Below are 18,389 nucleotides of genomic sequence, written 5' to 3'. Positions count from 1 at the left end.
TAATTGTTTAGCTACAGTAACCCTCACCATTAAAACTGTGATTAAATGAGAAATTTCAGATTTCAAGAGCCATGGGAAAAAGTCAGCGAACATCGTAGGTCTGAATGAGGTAGGTAGGTCTAGATGAAAAGCTTTGTTGATATATGCAAGAAATTTGTTCCAGAATTTCTTAATTTTTCCACATGACCAAAAATTATGAGTTAAAGTGCCCTCAAGCATTTTACATTAAGGGCAAATTCCCAGTTCTGAGGGATTTAAATGTTTCCATTGTACATTCTATTCAGGACCCTAATATGGATCTCTTGAGGTCTGGCTGACTTCAGACTTTTGAGGGCAGAATTTGTATTCTTGAGGATTTCAGTGATCTCCAGGAAATCAGGAATATCTTTATTCCAAGCCAGAGAAAGTGAAGACCAGGAAGGGGTATTAGCCCCTATTATGTCATTAGAAAGATATCGAATTCTATATGGGTGTATGCGACAGAAAGCAAGGGTGTTATTAATTATAGGGGAAGGCAACAATTTTCCCATAGGGACATTGAGGGAGGTAATGTAATGTCGGACTTGAAGGAACATGAAAAAATGTTTATGGGGAATGGTAAATTTCTCTTGGAGTTGAGCAAAGGAAAATATCTGTCCACCAGGGTCAAAGACATCTTTGACTGCACTTATTCCCTGACAGTGCCAGGTGTAGAATGTTTTATTATCTGAAGATGGACGAAAAGTAGGATTGCCCCAAATGGGTAAGTATGGGGTCAAAAAAGAATCACTTTTAAGGGTTTTATGTGTAGTTATCCAAGCTTTATATGTGCACTCAAATAAAATATTTGATTTAAGTTCCCTTGGGATATCATTTGAAGAGGTATGAAGAAGTGCTGCTAGGGAGTAGGGAAAAAATAAGGCTTCCTCCAAAATTACATTTGCGAAGGTGTCTTGGCGTAATAGCCAATCGGATGCGTAATGACAGAGGGCTTCTTTTGCAAGTACTAAGATGTTACGTACACTCAAAACTCCTTTCTTTTTGTTGATATAGGTTTAAGGTCTTGGCATACAGGGTTTTCCTCCATTCCAAATAAACTTGGAAAATATCTTTGCACAAGAGAGAAAATCTTTTTTTTATATTGTGACGGGGAGCATTTGAAGTATATAGGCTAGCTTGGGGGATGAGACAGATTTTACCACTGCAATCCTGCCCAATAAAAAAAGTGACAAGAAATACAAAAGGGATTTTTCCCACGCACTCTGCAAGCTGTTAGTAAGAAGAACTGTATACACTATGTAATAATAGAAAATTTAGAGCTCTTCGTTACATACGTTTTGCAAAAGATATGATAAGCCTCCAGGCCACTTCACGGCTGCTCTATTGCTGGAGGTCCCTAACTAAGCATAAGTCCAGGGCTTGGACCCCACAAAGTCGGCTCAGGCCCGACCACCCTAGGGCAGCACACCCTTGAAATACAATAAAAAAAGTGGAAGGGTCATCCAGTTTTCTAGTTGAGTTTTTATTTTCTGTATATCAGGAGAGTAGTTTATTGAGTATAATTGTGATAGTTAAGAGGGAATGTACACACCCAGATATTTCAATTTATGCAAAGTTAAGGTGAACCGCGTAGAAAGAACAGTAATCAGAGGGGAGTCCTTTGGACAGTGTAGTGATAGCAGTTCAGATTTAGGCGTGTTAATTCGGTAGCCAGTAAATGTGCCAAAGTTATTAATGGTCGCGAGGATGACAGGGATGGAGGTCAAAGGATCTTTTATAAAGAGGAGCATATCATCTGTGAACAGACTTAATTTTTATTCTATCAGCTAAAGTTTTTGTAAACAGTTTATAGTCAACGTTTGGAAGCGCTATAGGCCTGTAAGAGGAAGGAAGTGTAGGATCTCTTCCCGGTTTAGGTATGACTCGAACCATTGCAGAATTGAAATAATGAGGGCTAGAGTGGGATGAGATAATGGAGTTGTAAAAAGCTGTCAGAGGAATGGAGATTTTGGGAGAGGAGCTTAAAGAATTCACCTGATATACCATCAGGGCCAGGCGTTTTTAAGGGATTTAATAGCTTTAATTACTTCATGGGTTGCGAGAGGAGTGACAAGGGAGTCTGACTGTTCTGGGGTAATTTGTGGCAAGGAACCTGTTGCCAGAAGAACTGCTTATTGTCAGTGTCAATCGCTTCTTGGGAATAAAGGTTATTATAGTAAGCATGAAATATGTCCGATATTATTTTACCATCAAATTGCATGATGGCATTGTCATCTTACAAGGCAACTATATGGTGGGGGCCTTTATCAGTATTGAGGAGATTGGACAATAAGCGACTAGGTTTATTACCAAACTGGAATACATTATATTTACCTGCAGCTACAAATCTATTGTCTATCTGAGTTAATATCTGGTCAAAGTGCTGTTTCGCTGCCTTGTAATCATTTTTATTAGTGTGTGTGGGAGAGGTTTTAAAAGTTTGAAAGGAGGAGGTGAGCGAGGCTTGAGCTTTGCGATAAGCAGTGTCTTGTTCCTTTCTGTGTTTGGTCATAAAAGCAATAATATCACCTCTCAAAACTGCTTTGGCAGTTTGCCAAAATAGACTAGGATTAGATTCATGGATCGAGTTATTCAGTTGATCAGCATTCCAAGAGTTTTCCAGCATAGATTGGAACTTTTGTGAAGCTATAATTTTGGCAGGAAATCTCTAGTGGGAGGAGTGGCCCAGAATAAATCTACTTTATAGAGTCAATGAAATAGGTGCGTGGTACGATATTAGAATAAGAGAAATCTGCGTATCAGTGACTCTGGTGGGCAGACTATCAGATATAAAAAAATTATCTAGGCAGGAGAATGTGTTAAATGTGGCAGAATGGCATGTATACTCCAGTTCAATAGGATTACATATTCTCCAAATTTCTATAAGACCCAATTGGTCAGTGACATAATTCAAATTTACTTTGGTGAGATGGCATTTCTGAGAGGTAGGACTCTTTCTATCCAGTGCTAACGATGAGACCAAATTCATATCTCCACCCATAATAATCGGAAGATGTGTATATGGTCTAAGGAGATTCATGATCTGTAAGTAAAAAGATTTATCATATACTGTTGGGGCATAGATATTACATAAAATATATTGAGAACTGTCTAAAGAGATATCTAATATAATATATCTACCGGATATATCAATGATCTGATGGTGAATCTCGAATTTAAGTTGTTTTCGAACAAGAATGGCCACTCCTCAAGCTTTAGAATTGTAAGAGGAAGAAGCTATAATTTAGTAGTGAAGCATACTAAGTTTAGTGTGCTCACTGGGTGTTAGATGGGTTTCCTGTAGCAAGGTGACATCTGCTTTTACTTTATTTAAGTAGGTGAGAATTCGCCTATGTTTAATGGGGAGTTTATACCTCGTACATTCCAAGAGTACAATTTAATCTGGGAAGCCATGAATAAGAGGGAAATTTACGGATAACAGCTCTCAGCGATAACATATTGCAATTAAAGGGTCAAAATCTCTCTCTGACATTCACCATCCGAAAGTCATAAGTACTGTAGCCTTAGTCGTCTGTGGTAAACACATTTCACACATCACATGAATGTTAAGAAGAATCCTCCAGTCCCACTGAGGAACAATATCAAGATGTAGGGAAAAAAAAGAAAGTGAAAGTAATAGAAGAAATAGAAAAAAATTAAGAAAAAACAAGAAGGTGGAGCACAAAGTATCATCAACTTATATACTGCTATGTAAAGCAACTGTGATTCAAGCAAACATATACAAATTAGGAGTTAAAGAGACTCCTGATACTGGATCTAAATATTCTATCCCCTAACATGGGGAAAATCTAACTGCAAAACCTAGCATCATCTGTATCAATAAACATATTTTGGAGTAATCAACTATCAATCAGATTTAACCAGTAAAGAACAGGTAGTATAAAATTGTAAATAATATTCTTATTGCAGTAATAAAACTGCACAAACTGCATTCAGGGTATATTATTGAGTAAATTTATATCATGGCATAGGAAGACAAAAGATATGACTTGCTCATTAGTCATTCTGATCCATGGAATCTGAGTTTGAAGGTTCCATCTCCTCTTCCAGAAAGGCCTTTGCATACTCTACAGATGTAAAGTCCTTAGGGCCTCGTAAGGCGATAATGCGCAATATTGCAGGATAGAGGAGAGCAAATCTAATCCCTGATTTTACCAGTTGAGAGCATACAGTAGACATTTTCCTGCCTGCTCTGGAGACCTCAGCAAAATAATCTTGGAACATGAAGATTTTCTGACCATCCCATTGGAGGGTACCTTTATTCCTGGCTGCAGACCAGATCATCTCCTTACGGCGGAAGTTCAAGCATTTGGAGTCTCGCAGAAGTCCCAGTCTATATGCTCTTTCAATTTCCAGTGAGGACAGATCTTCTGGGATCCCGAGTAATTTGGGCAGGTCCGACAAGAGGAATTTAAAAATATCGGGGCCTTTTATAGATTCTGTCAGTCTGATAATACTTTAATTATTCCTCCTTGACCTATTTTAAAGGTCATCTAGTTTGGATACCATATGTTGTCGGGTAACAGTCAGTGAGGTCACCTGCTGTCTCAGGTCCATTTGTCGATATTCGATGAGACATGGAGCTTAACTTGGATTTTATCTCTGTCACTGCTGACATAAGTTTGTCGGCTTGAGTCTGGAGTAGTGGTTCAACGGTTTCTTTAATTGCCTTGACAATCTCCGCATAAGAGGGAGGGGTGGGAGGGGTTTATGGAGGCATAGTTTCTGGTGTCTTGGGTACAATGTGAGGGTTGTCCGTTTCTGACAATGAGTGTATTTGAACAGAAGACAGCTCAGCATGCTTACCTCCACTTTTGGTACGTTGAGGTTTAGGCGTAGGTAGGTGGATAAATTTGTCCATAACACTTTAGACAGTTGAGAGAAGTAATAGTCGGCTAGGGTTGTACTCACCCAGCATCAGGGTCATCCCAATTAAAGATCACAGTTGCAAAATGGAAGGTTTTACATTGTACGCTTTGTGGTATACTTTAGGAGAAACTGTATAGAACTGTAATCGAAGCAATTATAGGAATCGATCATGACAAGTACATAAAATAAATAAATACCACCATGAAATGTGAGGTTGAGGTGTGGGATGATATGAACGTATCTGAAGAATGGATGTGGTCATTAGATTATGCAGCAGTAGAGAACATGTGAAGATCTGTCCAGCAGCACCAGGCACATATCTCGAACTCCAGCAGTCACGTAAAAGGCAACACCATTCTCTCACCTATGGGGTAGAGGGGGGGTCAAATGATGAAAGTATTCATGTGGCTTTTTGGGTTCCAAATTAAGCAGTGAGGGGTTCCAAATTAAGCAGTGAGTAGAGTCCTTTGGTAGAATAGCAGAAAGCACAGTATCCTCTAAAGGTTAAGGACATGCAGGATGATATCCTATGACTTTTAGCTCCTGGACAGTCCAGACAGAAGCAAAATATATTTTAATTCATGTGTCACCACAGCTGTGTTACCCCAGTCACAGGGGGTATAGGATATCAGGACCTCTGTGAATGTGTTTACAATTCAGTCATTCAGTTAATCTGCATCCCTGTAAATAAAGGGCTACTGTCCCTTATTGCAGACACCTTATCAGGGTGAAGGAGTGGGGTACTGGACAGGAAGATGGTACATGGGTTCAGTGGCTGGTAAAGTACAGGGGGGAGGGAAATATCTTCCCCTGAGACCAATCCAAAATGGTGGGCAGGTGTTTTGAGGAACCTGGAGCTCGGTAATTGGGCTCAAGCGTGCATCCTGGCCGCCACACAAGCAAGCCTGCAGGTGGGGGGAACAACAGGAGGCAGCCCAGCCAGGACGGAAGGTGCCAGGCCTCAATACAGCAGTGGGACAGCTGCAAAAGTGGCTGGGGAGAGCCACCAATCGAGGCGGAGGCTTCATACCTGTAGTAGGCTGGAGTCACAGAGGGCAGTGGCAGAGTCCATGGAAGATGGCGGCTGAGGGTTCAGGTGAGGAATAGGGGATTAGAAGAGGGTACTTGCGTGGTGAGGGTGGGCAGTCCCGCAAAAGGCTGGAACATATAGGCAATGCCCCAGGAGCAGAGACGCAGCACAGCCTCTCCCCAAGCCAGCCAGTTAGATATTATACACATGCCAAACAGCACATATGTTTCTGGTAATTCAGGTTTTCAACTTTTCACTCATAAAATGATTTTCTATTTTCTTTTATACATCCCCAAAAATACTACCTAAAATACAAAAGAAGTACAGATATCCTATATGGCGCTTCCATAACAATGAAGTTTTTCTTCAAAGCCAATGCAGAAATCACAATGTAATAGTGATAAATTATTTACGTTCCTGTAGTATATAGATCAGCTGGCGTGTAAAGGCATCTTTCAACCGTTGCTCCTAAGTGTTGTTCCCAAGGTTTCAATGACGGTATTCATAAAAGATGAAAAGATACCAGTATCACATGCAAAACATCTTTAAAAATAACCACAGATAAAATCCACTTGAAAAAAATATATAAAAAGTTAAAATAATGTAGATACTAAAACATGAATTCCATGAGCATATGTAAAATGGTATACACACTGGGGGTAAATTTACTAAGATGGGAGTTCTATTTAAGATGGGATGTTGCCAATAGCAACCAATCAGATTCCAGGTATTATCTTCTAGAAGGTGCTAGATAAATGAGAAGTAGAATCTGATTGGTTGCTATGGGCAACATCCCATCTTAAATAGAACTCCCATCTTAGTAAATTTACCCCTGGTGTGTTACACTATGGCCACATCCATTTCTTTAACCTGGTTGTTATGGAGACGGGGTCCTAATTTTCTGAATTCCAAAAGAAAAAATGATCTTAGGTCCATAACAGCACAGCTCGAAAATCGAAATCAACCTTCTAAGTTAAAAGGCATCTAAATATATAAATATCCAATGATCTGATGTTGACCGGAAGGATGCGCACGGCCCGTCCACTCCGGCGACGCTCCTGGTGTCTCCATGGCAACCAGACATGCACTAAGTCACTTCCGGAATCTCGTCACATGTGACGTCGTATCTGCATCCTCTGTTGCTAGACAACCATAGCGTCATCCTAATAGATATTAAATGCTGAAATGAAAATAATCGATGCCTCAGATTTCTTTTAAATTAATTGACAAGCCTACATTGGATAATTTGACCACATCAAGCAGGGAAGTTGTCACCTCCAATATTACACTACTACACCCCTGTCTGCCATATAAATACCCCCTGTTTTGAATTACCCTCAGCCAATGTTAGGTAGTCTGATTAATGTCACATGTATGGGTCTTGCAAAATATACAAGAAGTCTGTGATCCCAATTGCCTATTGTTAATACAGTATGTAAAATGGATACTTTTCAAAGGTTATGGGAAGACAACCTTGGATAGTCTCTTGACTTGAAGGACTGGGCAGTGATGGTCAAAAGTTCCATTACTATTTCTATTAAGGAATATTTATAAATAAATGTCAAAAATGTCAAAAACAATAAAACAATTTTGAACAGCTGTGACAAAATGGGAGGGAGGCAAATACTCCCCAAAAGGAAAAAAGATAGGGTGTGTGATGGCACATTGGTTCAAATGAATATAAACAATCATTGGAAAATTACTCAATAAATCAAAAAGTATGTTTTTTCACTAAACATACAGAAAAGGGAAACCTGTGAAAAGTAGAAAATACAGTATAAGTATGTCATATACTCTATACAACAGTATAAAAAGCATGCTTGACGTAATTTTTTTTAATTCAGTAATTTTTTATTGATAGTGTTTTACATATACAAACAAAAAACATACAGCAGCTAAACCTAGCTCAACAAACAGGTCAAGTACAAAAAGTAGTATATCAAAAACATCAATTATATTGGATTTACAGTATATCTGTTAAACAAGATATGACATGTAGCAGGCAACATATCACATACATATATAGTCAATACAACAATAAGGAGTCATTTCTAAAGCCTCCATGCTTCCCACACCGCACCAGAGCAAACAGGCATAATATCACATTCCGTATTAGCTACAATATACATTACACAGGATACCTTCCCCTTTCCATCACGTCCCACCCACTCCAAGGGCTGACGTATTCCATCTATCCCATTTATTAGGAATTTAACCAGCATGTCACTAGATCTAAACATTGCTCGTTCATGGCCAGAAACCTAATTGACCAGAGCCCGCCAATGAGATATATTGGGTAATTCAGGGGAGAACCATTTTCTGGCTATTAGGACTTTTGCCAGAGTGGTTAAGAATAGTACATAATGATATATGACCAGAGAATGCGTCTCTTCAAGGTCTAACCCGAACAGGCACAATCTAGAGTTCATAACTGGCAATGATGGTTCTGTAAGGACAATATCATTCCAAACTGCAGCCCAAAATGGTGCCAACCTTGGGCATGACCATAATAGGTACCAAAAGTCAGCACCCTCCCCATTGCACTTCGGACAGCAGGTATCAGAGCGAAGATGTGCACTATACAACATTACTGGGGTACGATATGTTCTATGTAAGGTATAAAAAATATACCTGCTGATACCGAACACACGGGGTGGTAAAACGAGTGGATCCCAAAATCTGTATCCATTGTTCATTGGAGAGATCGCCAATATTACCTTACCATTTAAGTTTCAAGGGGTCAAACAGATGAGAATTAACCTGCACATTCAATGCGGCATAAATCAGATATATGTGTCCCCTGGACCCCAACGAAAGGAGCAATTTCTTGACTGGAGACACTGATATAGTTAAGGGGGCCGTACCCAGCTGCGCCTGCAGTGCATGACGCAGCTGGAGGTAGTGAAAAAAAGCAGTATTAGCAACAGCATAGTCGCCACGTAGCCGCTCAAATGATTTAAGAATACCATTATCATAAAGCTGAGCAAATGTTGTAACTCCCATCCGCCGCCATAAAGTATCCGAGGATAGTGGCAGTAGCTCCCTATAAGAGGCATTAAACCACAGGGGTGTATCAGTATCAATGTCTTGCCAGTCAAAAAAGGTGTGCGCTAATCGCCAGACCAGAAGAGCCTGTCTAAGAATAGGGGGAAGACCAGAGAGAGTAGAGCCAGATAGCAAAAAATTAAGTAGAGAGAGAGGAGACTCCACCCACTTGGCATAGAACCCCAACAATGTGTCCCCACCTGCATCCAGGAGCCAGCAAGAAAGGTAAACCAGCTGAGAGGCCAAGTAGTATAGTCTCAAATTAGAGAGACCAAGACCTCCATCTAACTTGGACTTAACCAGGGCCTTCATAGCCACCATAGGCGCCCCGCCTCCCCAAACAAAAGAGTTCAATACGCTGTCAATAGAGGAAAAAACTTTTTTAGGAATGTACACAGGAGAATGTTGCAGCACATACAGATACCTGGGTTGGATAGACATTTTAAATAAATTAATACGGCCCATCACAGTGAGAGGAAGCTTCTTCCACAGGTGAGCCTTCTTTTTAAAATTACGTGTCACAGGCTCCACATTTAACGTAACATAGTCCTGCGAAAAAGGAAAGAGCCAAATCCCCAACTATTTAAACTGGAGGGTCCACTGCAGCAGGCAAGAGGAGTCCATCACATCAGGGAGAACACCGGATATGGGGTAGATATTGGACTTGTTCCAATTTACCTGTAAACCAGAATAAGTTCCAAAATGATTAACTAACTGCAACATAGTGAGTAACGAATTCTCAGAATCATTAAGAAATAAAAGCATATCGTCAGCATATAGTGTGATAGTATCAACATGGCTCCCAATCTTAATACCTACAATATCCGGGGACATACGTATGCAACTAGCTAGTGATGGCAAGGGCAAATAGGGCCGGAGAGAGTGGGCAGCCCTGCCTCGTACCCCTCTCCAGTGAAAAGGGTCGTGACACATGACCATTGACTGAAGCACGAGCAGCCAGGGAAGAATGGAGCAACTGGACCCACCGAACAAACTTAGGGCCGAGCACAAATTTATGAAGCACTTCCCACAGGTACCCCCATTCTACCGAGTCAAAGGCCTTGGCAGCATCCAGAGACACCACCACTGCCCCCGCCTCGGACCGGTCCCCTCTCTGCAGATGGCAAAAGAGTCTTCGGAGGTTCTGTACCGTAGACTTCCTCGGAATAAAACCTGTTTGGTCACAGTGGACAACTTTATTTAAACGAACAGCTACAATTTTAGCCAAAATTTTTACATCTGTAGATAATAGGGAGATAGGGCGATAGGAGTCCGGGAAGGTGGGGTCCTTACCTGGCTTAAGAATTACTATTATTATAGCCTCAGACATCGAGGGGGGCAAAGAACCGTATTCAAACAAGGTGTTAAATATTTCAACCAAATAAGGGGTATAGAATTCTTTAAACCGTTTGTACAATTCAATGGGTATTCCGTCACACCAGGGAGCCTTATTATTGGGGAACTATGCTATAGCAGCATCTAATTCCTCAGTGTTGAACGGGGAATCCAAATATTCAACAGATTCCGGAGACAGTTGGGGCAATTATATATGGGAGAGATAGTCTCTCAGTTGATCCATTGTATAAGACACTTTAGACCCGTACAGCGAAGAGTAGTAATCAAAAAATACTTCAGTAATATCAGGGCATGAGTACTTCATAACACCCTGGGGATCACACACCTGTTGGACAGAAATACTACCCCTCTCTTCCCTAGATAGTAAGGCTAGATAACTACCCCCAATCTCCGCCTGTGAGTATAGAGAATGCTTGGAGAACAATAACCGATGCTTGGATTTATCTAAAAGAAACATTGTCCACTCCCGTCTAGCCGTCTCCCAGCTAGCATGCAAGGAGGGGGATTTGTGCAAAATATAGTCGGCTTCTAATTGACAACAGATTTTTTTCAAGGCGGGATTCCTCTTCCCTACTATTCCTTTTAATAGCAGCCACCCTTTTAATAAGGGAGCCACGGATAGAGGCTTTAAATGCATCATGCTTAACAGTAGGGGAAGGGCAGGAGGCGTTAAAATCCTGGAAGTCTCGCCAGTCAGCAAGCAAATCAGCTCCATCACCCATTAAGGACAGCCAGAATGGGTTAAGTTTCCAAAACAAGACCCTCTGGGGAGACAAAGGATCTAAGACCAACAAGACAGGTGAATGGTCAGAAATCCCTCTGGGTAATTTTTTAATCTGAGTTACCTTAGGTGTCAAATCTGGTGATATGAGGGCCAGGTCAATACGGGAGAATGTATTAAAAGTAGCCGAATAGCAAGAGTAATGGCTCTCATGGGGAAACTGGACCCTCCAAATATCAATTAATCCCAATTCAGTAGTTAAATTAGAAAAGGGGGTAGGAGAAGGAGATGATAGATCAGTATGGGGGCTCTCTCTCCACCTATCTAAAGATAAGTCCATTACATTATTATAGTCACCAATACAGATGGTGGGAGTAGACAGTGACAATGCAACAAACGACATAGCTTGTCGCAAAACATAATTATTGTAAGGGGGGGAACATATACTGCAAGAATATGTAGAAGGGTGGAGTTAACGAAGGCTCTAAGAAAAACAAAGCGACCGTACTGATCCACCTGACTATGATCTAAATGAAAATTTACAGATTTTCTGATAAGTACAGAAACCCCCCTGGCATTTTGTGAAAAGGTAGAATAAAACAGCCATCCCACCCACGTTTTTTTCAGGGCTATCGTCTTACCACCAACCAAATGAGTCTCTGAAAAGCAAATAATATCCGCCTTATATTTTTTGGCTTGCGACAGGACCAATGCTCTCTTTATTTTATTGTTAAGGCCCCTCACATTCCAGCCGAGTAGGTGAAGCCCCTCAGATGCTACCAACATTGAAAGACGTTAGACTGGAAAACAGGAGAAAAGAAGAGAAAAGGAGAAAAAGGTGAAATGACACAATGACAGAGAATACATCATCAGAGCACATGTAGATCAGAGCAGCAGGCGTACAAATACGCAGAAGAGAGGAAGAGAAAAAGTTCAGAGCAGTCGAGAAACAAGGATGCCAGAACACATCCACCATGACTTTGAAGATACATTGCAGCCTTAAATAACCAGCAGTACTTGACCATAACAAAAAATACCAATAATTGAGCAAAAAAAACAATAAAACAGCAACAACCCAACCACCCCCTACCCTGTACATCCATCGGGAACCTAGATATACCTATATCCTCAACCAAACTTCCCGTTACCTAAACTAAAAAAAAAACCTAAATAGTAAAGGTTGTAAAAAGGGTACAGTTAGGAGTAGACACCCCCAACTACTATATCACAGCAAGGGCTCCCTGTAAAGGAGAGTGGCCCCCGGTAAAAAGACATACAAATAAACCTTCACATACAATAGTCATATAACTCTCACATAATAAAAAAAAGAGAAACCTGAGAGAGAAAAAACCACAGAATAAACTGGCGGTACAATAGGAGCTCCATTCAGCAAGGTACACGGGGTCTCTGCTCCAGCCATGCCTCGGCCTCTCACGGAGAGTTGAAGAAATGGGTAGAGCCCTTATACATCACCCGCAGTCTGGCTGGGAACAGCATTGAATACTGAATCTGCCTGTCCCTCAGCTTTCGTTTGACCTGAAGTAATTGGGACCTGGATTTCTGTATGTCCATAGCAAAGTCAGGGAAAACAGACACAGAGTGGTTATTGAACTGCAATGGACCGTGCAACCTGGCCAGGTGGAGAATGGCATCCTGATCCTTGAAGTGGAGCATGCGGGCAATAAAGGTGCACGCTGGGGCACCGGGAGGGGGGGCCTGAAAGGGTAAACGATGTGCACGCTCCACTGCAAATTGCGCACTAAAATCATCTTTTTTAAACACACTGAGTAGCCAGTCCTCCAAGAATTTTTCTGGATGTGTACCCTCAGTTCGCTCAGGCAGCCCCACAAAGCATACGTTATTTCTTTGTAAGAGGCCCTCCATATCCGACAACTTGGTTTTAATAGCAGCTATCTGGGATGAAAGGTCAGCCACACTATCCTTGAGTGGTGCAGTCACATCTTCAATGTCAGAGACACATTGCTCTACACCCCCCACACGCTCACGCAGCCTTTGCATGTCATGATGAATAATTGAGATGTCAGCCTGAACCTGGCCGATCTTGTCCATCACCCTCGTCTCAGACGTATTGATGGCTTGTAGAATTTGCTGTGTGGATTGCAAAACATCAGTAACAGAGGGCTCCTCCGAAGCGCGCTGCGGTGAGGGAGGCGGTGTAGCCTGGGTACACGGGGGTGTCGGCCCGCATGGATTTCTAGCAAATATTTCCAAGTGCGCAGCAGTGGCAGCAGCATTGCCGGTTTTTCCCATAGCACTGCAGGAGGAATAATCGCTTCAGGAAAAAAAGAGTAAATAAGCACAAAGAGAGTGGCAAAGTCTTATACAGTGAAGCTTGGAGTACAGCAGCTGCTTCAGGGAATTAAGAAACACAAAATGCACCCCTGAGTGTGATCAAACAGGATTCAAGATAAACAGGGCACAGTCAGTATTCATAGAAGGCAGTACAGCACATCAGAATTGTAATCCAAATATGTTGAGAGAGACTCAGGCAACCAGCCCAATGCAGGGCCCAGGCTTAAACATATATACTGCAGCACACTGGGTGGGAAGCAGTGGGCCTCTGTAATTGCCAGCAGCAGTTAATAATGGAGCATGTGTCCCAGCACCACAGAGAGGGGAGAGGAGAGTACCTTGTGCAGGGAGAGGTCACAAGCAGGGCAGAAGGCCCTGCTGCGGGCCGGGCAGGTCCCTCCACAATGTCCAAATCTCTGCAGGTAGAAGGCGCACAGTGGCGCCATACATCTCAGGGGGTGCAGGAGAGGTTCACACAGCAGCAGATGAGTGTGAATTCCCAAAACATCGGGGTTAAGGATGGGTTCAAGGATGAAGAATAGGGAGCTACAGCAGCCTGCTGCCTACTCCATGCTGTGCCAAGCCACGCCCCCCCATGCTTGACATAATTAACAATAGTCCAATATATAGAATCATGTCCCAATGACTATGATATATGTCAAAATTCCAGATTATATACTGTATATATATATGTGTATACAGTATATATATATATATATATATATATATATATATAAATATATAAAATGTGTGTATGTTTATATCTATCTATATATAGATATATATAAATGATTAACAATCAAATTGCAAAAAATCAACAATAAATTGCTGCATAAGGAACAGGTTGTTATACTCAATAAATTTATAATAATATCAGATTCAAAACTATATCATCAATGTTTTTTTATCATTAAGGAAATCCCCTGATGAAGCAAGTATATCACCAGGAAAACATATTGGCCCTCATTCCGAGTTGATCGGTCGCAAGGCGAATTTAGCAGAGTTACACACGCTAAGCCGCCGCCTACTGGGAGTGTATCTTAGCATCTTAAAATTGCGACCGATGTATTCGCAATATTGCGAGCACAAACTACTTAGCAGTTTTAGAGTAGCTCCAGACTTACTCTGCCTGTGCGATCAGTTCAGTGCTTGTCGTTCCTGGTTTGACGTCACAAACACACCCAGCGTTCGCCCAACCACTCCCCCGTTTCTCCAGCCACTCCTGCGTTTTTTCCAGAAACTGTAGCGTTTTCAGCCACACGCCCATAAAACGCCGTGTTTCCGCCCAGTAACACCCATTTCCTGTCAATCACATTACGTTCGCCGGAGCGATGAGAAAGCCGTGAGTAAAAATACTTTCTTCATAGCAAAGATACTTGGCGCAGTCGCAGTGCGAATATTGCGCATGCGCACTAAGCGGAATTTCACTGCGATGCGATGAAAAATACCGAGCGAACGACTCGGAATGAGGGCCATTAGGAGTTCATTTACACCACTATTATTTGATCCTAGACCTTTTTCATTACCACATCTCCTTTATGACTTTTTATTGTTTTTAAAGGTGCCATGGACATCTTGATTTAATGAACCTCTCCCTAACCTATGTTGCAGGCTATGCAAGATATTACTTTAAATTTGATCAAGTTCTGATCTTTTTTCTGTTCAGAAAATAAATTATAACCTACCAGAATACTTCAATCCCATTACTTTTTTTTGAGAACTGTCATTTATAATACACTAAGGAGCCAAACCACCCAGTTATGACTGACCGGAAAAGGCATGCAAATATCAATAAGCAACAAATTCAGTATACATTTTTTAAAAATAGGCATTTTTATTTAAATCTAATTAAAACTTGTGTGAAACACTTTGAAGAATTGTTGGAGGTTTATTTCCTGTAAAATGCATGACTTATTTTTCATATTGTAGGTTTTATTCCGGACTGTGGCTATGATGGTACCAGATTATGCTTTAATTGCTGAGATATCTCTGTACTCGATGGGGTTTGTTGCTGCTCGCAGTCTTGCTGCCAAAATAGTAGCTACATACAGATTATGCTCTGAGCAGGTAAGATCCTCTCACACCTCATTAATATGTATTAAGTATACAATTTTAGACCTGGTTTAACTCCCTGTGCACCCAAAACAGCCTGAATTATTTGAAGAAGATTCTGGAAACTTTCATTAGAGATTCCCACCCACATTAACATGATAACAGTTACTGTAGATTAGTCAGGATGTGGTTAAGATCCCAGTACTTTAAACCCAATGTCAGAATGCTGACAACAGCATTCCGAAGGTCAGAGTCCCAATGGATCCTGACAGTAAGTACTGGGGTTAGGGCTAGGGCAGTGGTGTATCTATAATGGGTGTAGTGTCTGCAGTACATATGGCCCCAGGGGTCCAGGGGCCAACACCACAAACCCTGCACCCATTTTTTAAATACACACCTCTCCAGAGTGCCCCGCCATTGGCAGCATCTCTCAACAGTTTTGGTGAGCCTGCGCCCACTGTAGTCTTAGTTTGCTGTTATGTGACAGAACATGAAACCAGTATGGTATTCTGCTGCTGTAACCCACCACTTTAGTGTTCCTCATCCTGTATGTATGGAGATACTCTTCTTTATACCACCTTGCTACACATGGTTATTTAAGTTATGTCAGCATGAACCAGTCTGCCATTTTCCTCTTACTTCCCACATTCCTGTCATTAACTGGATGTTTCTGTTGTGTGCACCATTCTCTGTAAACTCTAAAGGCTGTTAGGCATGAGAGATTAGCAGTTTCTAAGATACTAAAGACACTATTTTTGTAACTAACAACCATTTCATGGTCAAACTCACTTAGATAACATTTCTTCTCCATTCTGGTGTTTAGTCTTAACAACACTAAACTCCTTGAACATGTCTGCATGTTTTTATGCTGGAAGTTGCTGCCACACTGTTGGCTGCTTAGGTAGATTTTTTTTTCCTATCAGAGGTGAGTTGTATTCTGCTTTTTATGTCATTGCATTCATATACAGTGTGCACTGTGATATATCTAGTTTTTTACATTTTTAACTATTTGATGTTGAAAGAGGAGTGCGCTACTGTGCAGACACCAGTCTTCCTGTTCTCCATGGAGGCTTCATGACCTATTTGAAGATGACCACTGAGATTACTACTGAGCATGTGCAGGGCCATGTTCAATTCACTGGGTAAATTGACATGTTGGAAGACAGAAGTCTGCTGCTTCGCTCCTATGAGAAACCTGGTTATTACAGTACCTGCATATAAAGCTGTTCCAGCATCTCTGCACCACTACACATTTGCAGTATACACTCACTGTCTGCTCAAGCTCACTCTGCTCAAGAAGTGTGTAGTGATGATATCCTTGGGTGCTTTACAGGGTCAGATCAAGCCTGATGTACCACATGAGTTATCCCTGTAAACATGTGAGAACTTGGAGGAAAATAGTGAGGGTGTGGTATAGAGATGGTGCCACCTATGTACCATACCCTCACTATTTCACTCTGCTCAAGTTCTGCTCCATCACCAGTGTGCATGTACCAGTGAGCATGACTGTACCTTTTATCTTCAATTAACTAACACCATTGGTTATGTAACTGGGCTGTTGAGAGTAACTGTCATAGGGCTGTTTCAGCAATCTGCTGGTGTGTGGACATACAGTATATCTCAATATCAATATGGCAATAACTGCAATATCAACACATGCACACATATTTCCAACATCTGATAGAAGGATGAGACTCAAACAGTGTAATTTTTTGTCATCATCATCATCATCATCATCAATACTATAATTTCTAGCACACCAAATCATGATCACTTATATTAATGTACAGCTGGTATGTAGTTGAATTACTACTTACTGTATACTGTGCTGAACAGGCAGTACTAAATTATGGTATGCTGCATTATGTCCAGCAGTTGCAACCAGGGGCGTATCTACCCATTGGCCAGGATGGCACTCGCCAGGGGCGCCAGCCAAGGAGGGGGCAACGCCCGGCAGTGCCACCCTCGACCAATGGGTGGACTCACTTAGTAGTGGCATTGCCTGGGCTGGAGGATCCCACAGTAGGCAGGAACAGGCACCGGTGTTCGGCACAGCAATGCACTAGTGAAGAATGTCAAAGTAAACTATAGTTCCCAGCCGGCCTTGCTATCAGGAGCTCCTGGCACAAGGGTTGCTGGGAGCTCTAATTTACTTTCACTTTCTTCAGGAAGTGTGGTGCGGTGCTGAAGTGTGGTGTTCCTGCCTACTGTGCAGTCCTCCAACCCAGGCGATGCCCACAGCACCTCATAGACACTAGAGGTCAATTATGACCTCTAGCGTCTATGCTTCTCCCACAATGCTGTGCGGTGCACAATGACGTCATCGCGCACCGCACGGCATCGGCACCAGTAGCGGATCTTGCCATGACAAGGCAACGGCACCTCGGGCAAAAGTCCTGCTTGCCCATGGCAAGATCCGCTACTGTGTGTGACATAATGTGTATAAGCAGTACTACTGTGTAATGTAATTTAAATTGGGAGTACTATTGCGTGGTCATGCCCATTTCCCACAAGATCATGCCCCTTTTTTGCACATGCACCTTCCCTATTTGAAATATGGGGTGGGGGGTGCCAGTCCCTTACTTTGCCTGGGGCGCCCGGTCCCCTAGATACACCTCTGGTTGCAGCAAACCACAGATACACTTTATAAGATTGTAAATGTCCATTACTTAATGTTACAGGACTGAGATACAGTATTTTCACAGTGATCTATAGGTGTGCTAGCCACTAGACAAGAGGAACACAAAGAATTACCAGTATAAGTTCTTCTAGTACATAAAATCAAGAACAATTATTATTATTTTGTTTTTTTATTGAAAGCTATATTTATTACCCTTGCACTGTTTTCTGTGCTAGTCCAATCCACCCCAACCACTGTGAGCATCCCAGCTCTACTAATAGAATAACTATGAACATATCAATCTGCAGTAAGCAACAAAGTACATGTACAATATCGGAAAAAGA

At 41.7% G+C, this 18,389-nt stretch overlaps 1 protein-coding gene across 1 annotated transcript in view; it reads left to right on the top strand.

Moving 5' to 3' along the window:
- The window catches only part of LOC134934622 (dynein axonemal heavy chain 3-like), a 1,803,147-nt gene that overhangs the window by 781,610 nt on the left and 1,003,148 nt on the right, over positions 1-18,389 (top strand). The window contains exon 31 of the mRNA XM_063930015.1: positions 15,303-15,440. Coding sequence (XP_063786085.1) covers positions 15,303-15,440 — 138 coding nt within the window. The remainder of the gene's footprint in view (positions 1-15,302; positions 15,441-18,389) is intronic.

This window comes from Pseudophryne corroboree, chromosome 6 (genome assembly GCF_028390025.1).
Source record: "Pseudophryne corroboree isolate aPseCor3 chromosome 6, aPseCor3.hap2, whole genome shotgun sequence".
Classification (NCBI taxonomy): Eukaryota; Metazoa; Chordata; class Amphibia; order Anura; family Myobatrachidae; genus Pseudophryne; species Pseudophryne corroboree.
This window is presented reverse-complemented; position numbering and strand designations above follow the sequence as displayed.